The sequence below is a fragment of the Marmota flaviventris genome, chromosome 10 (genome assembly GCF_047511675.1).
Source record: "Marmota flaviventris isolate mMarFla1 chromosome 10, mMarFla1.hap1, whole genome shotgun sequence".
Classification (NCBI taxonomy): Eukaryota; Metazoa; Chordata; class Mammalia; order Rodentia; family Sciuridae; genus Marmota; species Marmota flaviventris.
This window is the reverse complement of record NC_092507.1, coordinates 28,623,052-28,633,498: the sequence shown is the minus strand read 5'-3', so window position 1 is coordinate 28,633,498 and position 10,447 is coordinate 28,623,052. Positions and strand designations below refer to the sequence as shown.

Below are 10,447 nucleotides of genomic sequence, written 5' to 3'. Positions count from 1 at the left end.
TGAAAGACACACTAAGAGTTAAGAACAGCATGAGCCTAGAAATGCTAACACACAAATGGACTATGGAAGCAGGCAAGGGCACGGCTTGGGAAACTTCCCAGAGCCAATGTCCCTTGAAGTAAGGAGTGAAGCAGGGGAGAAAGGGCTTTCCAGGGAAAGGTGCATTCCAAGACAGGAAGTCAGTGCCGGGCACAGTGGCACACACCCATTATCGGAGAGGCTCAGGAGGCTGAGGCAGGAGGATTGTGAATTCAAACCCAGCCTTAGCAACTTAGCGAGGCCCTATCTCTAAATAAAATATACATTAAAAGGGGGGAGCCGGGCACAGTGGCACATGCCTATAATTTTAGCAGCTTGGGAGGCTGAGACAGGAGGATCGCGAGTTCAAAGCCAACCTCAGCAAAAGCGAGGCACTAAGCAGTTGGACCCATAATTAAAGATAAATGGAGGCCTCCACCTAAGAGTCCTTTCCTAGCAGAAAGAAGAGCAGGATGTGAGCCCGGCACACACTCTTCTCAGCTGAAAACCAAAGTTGAGACTTGAGGGTGATTTTATCTGCAGTGACAAGTCCATCCCCAGGCTCAGACAGGTAGTGTTCCAGACCCAGCAGACGTCCCCAAGTCAGACACATGTCCAGAGCTCAAAGAGACATCGCCCCAGGCCAGGAAGATGTTGCACCAAGACCAGACAGATGTTGTGCCAGGCTTGAACACATGTCCTGGGCCTAGGCAGAAGCTGTCCCGGGGCCAGATAATGTGCTGGGCTCAGCCAGGTGTCCCAGCCTCAAACAGATGTTGTCTCCAGCCCAGGCAGATGCTACCCTAAGCTCAGACAGATGTCTGCCACCAGAGATATATAAAGATGCTGAGAGGTCCCTGGGAAAATATAATTCCTAAATCCTCCTTCTCTACTTCCACCCACCACCTGCTAACCCCCAAGAAAGCTAAGGAAGGCCAGCACTGAGCCTGCCACTCTCCCCCAAGCCTCCCAACTCATAAAAAATCAAGGAACTCTGTCACTCTGTTCCTCCCACTGACTCCAGGCAACTGCTGCAGGGAGGAGGGTGGGACACACAGTGTGGCAGTGAACGAGGCCCATGTCCAGGAGAGCAGGGTACCTCAGCCATGTGTGGAGGGGTGGACAGTGATGCCCAGGTCCCCTGTGCCGAGTGAGTATACGAGGAGAGGGGACATTACAGAAAGGAGAGTGGGTTGATGTAAGAAGCAGGCCTCACACCCTGGGACTGGAGGGACGGAGAAGCCCTGTAACCCCATCCCCATCCATTCCCACTCGGCCCCACGCCTGGGACGTCATTGCTGGGTCATGTAAAGGTAATTACACTACCCCAAAGCTGGACTGCATTAAGTTGGGGAAAAAGAGGGATCCAGAGGCCCGGGGTGAACACAGAGTGGGGAGAAAGTCCCATTCATTAGCTTGATCCTGAATGGGAAAAAAACAGCCTTCCTTCCCCAAAAGCCCTCACAGGGGCATCGCGGGCCTGGAAGGAAAAAGAACACCCCCTCTGTGGCCACTTGGCTCCTACCAGGAAGCCACAGCTGTGCGTACTGGAACTACGCAGAAGTGGGACTTCCAGAACCATGGGGGATAGGTGTTCCTAGACCACAGGTGGAAAGACAGCCCCTGTACCTAGGATGGGGAAGCCAGACGAGTGAACAGTGAGAGCCTGAACCTCCCCAAGGAGAGGCCTCGTGGGCAGCCAGCTCATGAATATGTAAATCAAGCCTGAGCCACACCCCTCACCTGAGCTGGTTGGGACTTTCCTCCAGCATTACCTTCTTGCCCTCAGGAGCTGAGGCTAAGGAAGGTGGGGTGCACCCTTCTCACATAATAAAACAGTATCCCCGAAACAAAAGAACACTGAAACTCCTTTCAAATGGAAGCACTGTCTGACACAATTACAAACACTAATGCACACACATGAATACAAACCAAGCTCAAGCACCTTAACATGGGTTAAATACGCATGGGCATCTATAAAACACGAACACTAATTCATGCAAGCATGCGAACACAGTCACCATGTGCACAAGCACACCAAGCCGGCACACGTACACACGTGGGGGAAGCCCCCTCTCCCTTCCACCCAACCCAAGCTGCCTACCCTCAACCTTCAAATGGATCACAAAGTCAACCCCAGGCCCAGGAAGGCACCTCACTCTTCTAACAATGGTGACAAGGACTTAAATTATCACTCTCTGCTCCACCCCACCCTGTGGTGGTGAATTTTGCAGCCATCCAGATAAAAGTGTTTTTTAAAAAGAGAAAAGAAAAAAGGAAACTAAAACCCAGCCCCAGCCCTTCAGAGTGATTAATCCCTCCTAATGATTTACCGATTTGCAGAGAGCGTGTTCTGCATAACTGGATTGTGGGCATTAACACCAGCTCAGAGGCTAAAAATGAAAGTAAATTTCAAGAGCAACTGACCATTCCTAATTTGAACATGCTACTGATACACTAGGAAGACCCTCATTCCCACCCATAGGCCTAGGGACTATGATGGGGGGAAATGCAAGGGAAGATCTGTCCCAAAGAGACACTTCACCTTCTACCCCTCCTTCCCTTCACCAAGACTGGGACAGGGAACCTGATATTAGGTAAGTGAGACTGCCTTATTTTTCTTTCTTTCTATCTTTTTTTTTGGGGGGAGGGCGGGTACTGGGAATTGAACTCAGGGTCACTTGACTACTGAGCCGCACCCCAGCCCTATTTTGTATTTTATTTAGAGACAGGGTCTCACTGAATTGCTTGGAGCCTCACCATTGCTGAAGCTGGCTTTGAACTCACAATTTTCCTGTCTCAGCCTCCCAAGCCACTGGGATTACAGGTGTGTGCCACCACATCCAGCGAGACTGCCTCTTTCTCCTCTGCCAAAGGCAGCCACATCTCGCCTCCACTGCCCTCCTCTGTTCTAGGTTCTAGAGGGCACAGGAAGGACAGAAGAGGTACCAGACCCCTGAAGGGACTGAGTTTGGAAAGAAGATGTGGGGCTTGAGGGGAGAGCTTTCCAATGGTGATAAGCACTACATATTTGTCTAACTGGCACCCACCTGTGCCAAGGCTGCATGTGGACAAGATGACTCTGGCACCCCCGCCCCCACTTTCACCACCCAAGACATGGAAACTATAGCAGACAGGACCCCGCCAGACTCGTCCAGTCAAAAATCACATTCCAGCCCAGAATAAGCAGGGCAGGGATTCCCCAGTGGGCGTGGTTGCTCCTGACACCATTCAGCAAGAACTGGCTGGGAGGAGCAGGCAGGTTCTGCTCCAACTGACTCACCCCAGATGGCCAAGGGAGCACCGGGACACAGTCACACTCTCCCTTTCCAAGCTTCCATCCGAGCAGTGATTTCATCCCACTTTTCCAAGCAGCCCAACAGAGACCACCCTGCCCAGTTAACAGATGAAAATACTGAGGGTCACAGAGAAGAGGAAACTAAGCCTGACCCCAGGTCATCCAACAAACTTGAGTCAGGGCCCAGATGAAACCCAGGATGTTTGACTCCCAAGCAAGGTCCTCTGAAAACGTACAATCTGGGGCGCGAGGAGATGACTGGCAGATGGACAAGGAAGTGGGCTGTGAGTACTGCCCCAGCCCAGGCAGCAAGACAAAAACTCAAAACCCACACAGACAAACATCATAAAACTCAGCTCCTGCAGCAGCCCTCCCTGTGGACCCCTCCTCTCCTCTCTTTACCTCTTCCCAATGCTCCTGATGTGCAAGGACCCTAGGTGGCATGTCCTGGAGCCTCTCCTCCCTCAGCACTGAAAAGGTCTGGGGTCTGCAGCTGCAGCGGACTCTCTCTGCACTTGCCGTCCTCCTGACCAACTGCCCATCTGACAGAAGGGAGCTCTGGGGCTCAGAGACCAAAGCAGCCAGACCCCACTCCCCCCCAGGAGACGCTGGCCAAGACTGAGCCTCATTCTCCTCCCGAAATCTGGGCCTGGCACGCCTTTGTGCAGACACCCCTGCCTGGGATGTGGGACTGGACTGTTGCGATGCACATGTGACCATCAGGGTGCTGATGGCGACGGAGTGTGGTTGTGTTGTAGAGGCCATGTCTGTGTCTCCTGGGAGGAGGTCCATGTCTGTGACCCCGGGGCTTTGCAGACAGAGTTCATGGGGCTGGAGCTTGTGTAGCTGCCCCTCCTCCTTGCAGAGCCTACCCCCCTCCCCAGCATCCCCTCCGGCTCAGAGACCCCCCACAGCGAGGGCCCCATCTGCTGGAGGCTCGGTGACCTGTGTCAAATGAGCAGGCGCTCGGTCACACTCCAGAGCCTGGAGGAGGCCTCCCTGCTATGGGAAAGCTGAGCAGCTCCTGCCTGGGGGCGGGCTGTGCAGGGGCCCCGCTAGGGAGGGAGGCCAGGGAGCCTAAGACCCGCAGCAGCCTGACTGGGAGCTGCCCTCCGCAGACTAGGAGAATGGGGGAAAATATGAAAAAGGACTTCCAATGCTGTTTCCTTGGGACTAACACTGCGGCCAACCACATGGACCAAACTCTGAGCTGAACACAGCCCCCTTCCTGCTTTCTGATCCTTTGAGCAGATCTGTTGGTTCCTTGAGGATATGGTTGTGGATGGCTGTGTGTCTTTGGGAGGTATGGGGGTGGGCCTCTTTGTATCTGCATCTGGGAGGGACAGTGTGCATGTCGGGCCTTGTGTGTATTGTGTGAATAGCAAGGTGTGCCTATTTGTGTGAATAACACTGCATGCTGGCTGAGAGTCTCCATGTTTGTGACCTTGTGGGCCTGGAGGGCTCTTGGCTCTCAGTATCAGTGAAGGAGTGCCTAAGTATAGGCCTATTTCAGTTATGTGCGTGTTCTGTTTGTCCCCATTTAGACACATGCCTGTGTTTATTGTTAGGCGTTGCTTTATATCATTCTGAGTATTTGGCCTAATGACACAAGTCCTTGTGTTCCTAATGTGAATCAGTATGTTTGCCCTTGTGCTAAAATGTGCATCTGTATCTGTGTGTCAAGTGTGTAAACATGTGTGAATGCCCGTCAGTTGGCAATGTCTTCACCACTCTGTGTGAGTGCCTGACTTCCATGGGTACACCTGCAGCTGCGTGGTGTGGTATGAGGAAAAGTTCTCCCCAGGGTCTGTGAAGGTGGTGCTCCTGGAGAGAGGGGCTGTTGGGTTGTGCAGGTGTCTGCCAGTGGCAGTGTCACAGCCCCCAGTGTCCCACACAGAATCTCTAGGAACAAGACTGAAGAGGATGCTCAGACATTTTAAGATCTAAGTGAGCCTCTGAGAGGTAAGGTAATTCACACCAAGTCGCAGGCTGCTAATGGGAGTGATGGAACTTGGGCTGATATTTACTGGGCGACAAGCTGGTTACCTAGAAGCTTGGCTACTGCTTTGCTGCAGACTCCCCTCAATTCAGCACAGACCTGAGAAGCCAGCTTCCAGACTGCCAGCTGGCCTTGACCTGCCCCTGAGAGCTCCCAGAAATAGGGCTGAGGGCTCTCTTTGGCCTGATGGCCAAAGCTGCTGCCTCCACAGGCACCCTCCCCCATTCCACAGCAAGCAGGAAAGTGATGACAGGGAACACATGAGTCTTGCGCCCCTGGGCAAATCTCAGCTCCCTATCTATGCACTGAGGGCAGAACTAAGAGGCACAAAAGTGCTTTCTAAAGCACCAAGCCCACTGGTCACTGTTTTCCAAGCCTCAGTGGCAACTCCAAAAGCCTGGACATCATGATACCCACATCCAGACATTTCCCATCCTCCAATAGGAACTGGGACTGATTTACAAAATCACTGACCATCAGAGGTAGAAGGACATGAGAAGTCAGATAGTCCAAACCTCCATCATGCCAATCTACAGATGAGGAAATTGAAATTTAGTTAGAGATGGGAGTACCCTGCTCACCCACTGGGAATGAACAATAGGAACAAACAGAGTAAAAGCACTTTCTGAGAGATTTTTACTCCCTTTGTTTCACAATCTGCTTACTTAGTGAGACAGTTGGGCTGCCCATAATACCGCTATTCCCAATTTACAGGAAGAAAACTGAAGGACCAGAGTGAATGTACCAGAGTCATACTTGCCCAGAAAGAGTGGCAATTTCAGGTTGAAAATCTAAGTTTCAGTGTTATACAGGCCTACTTAGGGCTGGCACGAGAGGAGACTTCATTTAAGGACTCTGGCCTTGGTCCTACCTCCTGGATCTGGGAGAAAGCCCAGGGAGCCCAGTGGGCCAGGAAGACCTGGGCTGCCTCAAGGTGACACTTCCTGGGCCAGAGTCCAGGAAAACCCAGTGTCCTTAGCCGCGTTCACAACTGCTGATCTAGAATGGGACCTAAAGGATGTTGTTCAGGACACTGACCACTGGCCAGACAAGAACCATGCCCTGTTCCACTCCTTCCCTTGGAGTAGAGGAATAGCCAAAGGCTGGATTTGGGACATTCAGAGCCCAGATGAGCACATTCTATGCCTAGGGTAACCCTTGTCACTGTCCCAGCCACCCTTGAATCACCTCCACAGCAGCGGTCACCCCAAGTCCCCATCACACACCTTTCTTCCTTCACATACTGAGGCTTCATTCCACAGGACTGACTTTCCCAATAGGGCCCTAGCTAGGCACTTAGCTCAGCCCTGTGATTGGAAATGGCAGGGTCCTGAAATGTATTAATCCATTAGAGGTTAATATCGGGAACAGAAAAGGGGGATTGGCAGTGAAAAAGTCTCCCTGGGACTCAAGGCTAGATGTAGGAAGTGGTGGAAGTTACAGCTCAGGACATTTAGGGTGGGGCCCAAAGTGGGGTAAGGAGGCACAAGTGAAGTCCTACTCCTCTCAGGATCCTCCAAAGAGTTCCAAGTGTGAGGAAGTGGTGGAATTCCACTGCCCACCTTTTCAACAGGGACTTCTCAACCTCAGTTCCCTTTTCGGCAGCCCCAGGCAAGTCTGGGTAAACTCCAGGATTCCACGCGAAGCTGGACAGCTCCCAGCCTGTGTTCTGGATTTCTGAAGTGCCAGCTACCCTTCCCTGAGTCTACACCATTCCTTTCCTAGAGCAAGTCTCCCCAGGGTGTTACCCCTCCATGATCATCGCCTATGAGCAGTTCAAGCTGGAAGGAGATGGAGTGAGAAGGCTACAGCAGCGCAAAACTGGGCCCAGGGTCCATCACCCCCGCAGGTGGCGTTTTCCCCGGAGCCACGGTCTCCACCTCAAGGTCCTCTCATTCTCAAACCCCAGAACACGGCCGGGTGACAGGAGCTCGCGTCTCAGCACATAACCGCTGCCGCCCGCTGTCCTGGTGCGGAGCCTCCCGCGCCTTACTCACCTGGCTTCGGCGTCCGGCAGCAGGAAGGGATGCCCGCGCAGGGCATGAAGCCCAGGCCATCCGACTCTGCGCGCTCTGTCAGGGCCGCAGAGGTCCGCGATGAGTCTAGAGAGAGAAGAGGGAAAACGAGACGGGCCAGGCAGGCATACGGAGGAGCGCTCGGTGAAAACTGGAAGCCGCGGGAGGCGAGGCGGCAGAGGTGAGCAGCCGAGCGGGAACAGAGCCGGAACCCGCGCCGCCTCGCGCTCGCCGCCGCGGAGACCCGCGGGAATCCTAGCCCGCAGGCAGCCGCACTGAGGAGGGAGGAAGTGAGGGGCTGAGTCGCTTCTTGGAGCCCGAGCGCCTCCCGGAGCCCGCAGTCCCCGCCGCCCGGGTGGGATGCGGACAGGCATTCAGCTCGCGTGGAATATGGGGCCGGTCGGGCTCCGAGTCTCCAGCACTGGGGGAAAGCGGGGCCCACGCAGCTAGGACCAGAGGGGGTGCGGTCCCAGTGCCACCCCCGCGCCACTCCCCACGTGGCGGCCGCGCCCCCGGGGCGTGAATGTGTACGCGGACGGTAGGGGGGCTGTGAATGAAGCCCCAGCGGCCAATCAGCACGGCCGGCGCGCGGGACCCCGGGAGCGAGGCCCAATGGCGAGCTCTGGGTGGCCGGGCCAGGCGGCAGGCGGGCACAGGGGGCGGGGGCCGAGGCCGGGGGGCGGGAGGCGGCTCCGCGGGCAGCCAATGGGCGGCGGGAGGGGTGGGGCTCCGGAGCGCGGAGCGGGTCCGGGCTTTAAGCCTGCGGAGCGCGGCGGCGGGGCCCGCAGACGGAGCGGAGCGGCGGCGGCGGCGCGGCGCAGGGCGCGGGGCGGCATGGCCACCACCGCGCAGTACTTGCCGCGGGGCCCCGGCGGTGGAGCCGGGGGTACGGGGCCGCTCATGCATCCGGACGCCGCGGCGGCAGCTGCAGCCGCGGCGGCCGCCGAGCGGCTGCACGCGGGAGCCGCGTACCGCGAAGTGCAGAAGCTGATGCACCACGAGTGGCTGGGCGCGGGCGCGGGCCACCCCGTGGGCCTAGCGCACCCCCAGTGGCTACCCACCGGAGGAGGCGGCGGCGGCGACTGGGCCGGCGGCCCGCACCTGGAACACGGCAAGGCGGGCGGCGGTGGCACCGGCCGAGCCGACGACGGCGGCGGCGGCGGAGGTTTCCACGCGCGCCTGGTGCACCAGGGGGCGGCCCACGCGGGCGCGGCTTGGGCGCAGGGCGGCACGGCTCACCACTTGGGCCCGGCCATGTCGCCGTCGCCCGGGGCTGGCGGGGGCCATCAACCCCAGCCGCTCGGGCTGTATGCGCAGGCGGCCTACCCAGGGGGCGGCGGCGGCGGCCTGGCCGGGATGCTGGCGGCGGGCGGTGGCGGCGCGGGGCCCGGCCTGCACCATGCGCTGCACGAGGACGGCCACGAGGCACAGCTGGAGCCATCGCCGCCGCCGCACCTGGGCGCCCACGGACACGCACACGGACATGCACATGCGGGCGGCCTGCACGCGGCGGCGGCGCACCTGCACCCTGGCGCGGGCGGCGGCGGCTCGTCGGTAGGAGAACACTCGGACGAGGATGCGCCCAGCTCGGACGACCTGGAGCAGTTCGCCAAGCAGTTCAAGCAGCGGCGCATCAAGCTGGGCTTCACACAGGCCGACGTGGGGCTGGCGCTGGGCACACTGTACGGTAACGTGTTCTCGCAGACCACCATCTGCCGCTTCGAGGCCCTGCAGCTGAGCTTCAAGAACATGTGCAAGCTCAAGCCTCTGCTCAACAAGTGGCTGGAGGAGACCGACTCTTCCAGCGGCAGCCCCACCAACCTGGACAAGATCGCGGCCCAGGGCCGCAAGCGCAAGAAGCGCACGTCCATCGAGGTGGGAGTCAAAGGCGCGCTCGAGAGCCACTTCCTCAAGTGCCCCAAGCCCTCGGCCCACGAGATCACAGGCCTGGCCGACAGCCTGCAGCTGGAGAAGGAGGTGGTGCGCGTCTGGTTCTGCAACCGGCGGCAGAAAGAGAAGCGCATGACCCCCGCGGCGGGCGCCGGCCACCCGCCCATGGACGACGTTTACGCGCCCGGGGAGCTGGGGCCGGGCGGGGGCGGCGCGTCGCCGCCCTCCGCACCCCCGCCACCCCCGCCAGCCGCGCTGCACCACCACCACCACCACACACTTCCAGGCTCTGTGCAGTGACCCTGCCGGCTGGGTCCCTGCCGGCGCGCGGCAAGGCGCGGGCGCGCAGTCCGCCCGCGCGGCCTGGACTCTTTTTGTTCGGTTGCTTTGGATTTTACAAAAAGCCCAGAAACTTTCGAACAAAACCAAACACCCGGACGACCCTCTCCGGCAAGCGGCGAAGACGGCCGGTAGGCTGTGTCGCCCGAGCCCCTGAGAAAGAAGCGAAGATCCAGAACGCGCCAACTCACCCTGGGCATCCTGCCCGCCGCCTGCTCCCTGCCCCCATCCCCTCGACGACCCCCGCCCCTGCCCCCCCGGGCTGTTCGGGGCCGGATCCCGGCAGCGGTCTCCCCACAGCGACAGGTAATGCGGTGCGGGGTTAGGGATTCCCCGGGAGAGAGGACGAAGAGAGGAGAGTTCCCCCCATCCCCACTCCCTGGGGCGGACTCCCCAGCCTGCGGGTCAAGGATGCGGGGGGGCTGTCACTTTATTCGCTCCACGCCTCTTCTCTCCCATAAGGATGCGCCCCACCCCACCTCTTCCCCTTTCTTCGGGCTTGGTTTTTTACGATTTTTATTTATTTGTGGAGCCTCTCGGCTTCTGGGGTCCTTCTAACTCCGCCCGCGCCCTTAATTTAAATCGCTGTATACTGTATTTATCGGGGCCCCGGAGGGGAGGCCGCGAGAGCCGCGTCTGTGTATAAAAAGCAGGAAATAGCCAAAGCTTTAATCTAGCCTAATTTATTTTTCCTCTTCTCTTTCCCTTAACCCTCTCCTCTCAAAAAAAAGCAAAACAAAAAAAGCAAAAAAAAAAAAAAAAAAACTAACAAAAAAAATTCGAGTGTTCATTTTTCGTTTCGTTTCATCCGAGCCTCGGCTCGTTCCCGGCCTCGCCGGAGGGGTCTGCGCTCCCACACACTCGAGTGGGAAGGGGCTTCTGCCCAGC

At 57.7% G+C, this 10,447-nt stretch overlaps 1 protein-coding gene across 1 annotated transcript; it reads left to right on the top strand.

Annotated features, from left to right (window-relative positions):
- The first annotated feature begins 8,164 nt into the window (after positions 1 to 8,164).
- Positions 8,165 to 9,520, top strand: Pou3f1 (POU class 3 homeobox 1). The gene has a single exon (XM_027937679.2). The coding sequence runs from the start codon at positions 8,165 to 8,167 to the stop codon at positions 9,518 to 9,520; it is 1,356 nt and encodes a 451-aa protein (XP_027793480.1).
- Positions 9,521 to 10,447: the final 927 nt, after the last annotated feature.

What these genes read in the sequence shown, in the direction of transcription:
- Pou3f1 (XM_027937679.2), top strand. Translation starts at nt 8,165, where the DNA reads ATGGCCACCACCGCGCAGTACTTGCCGCGGGGCCCCGGCGGTGGAGCC.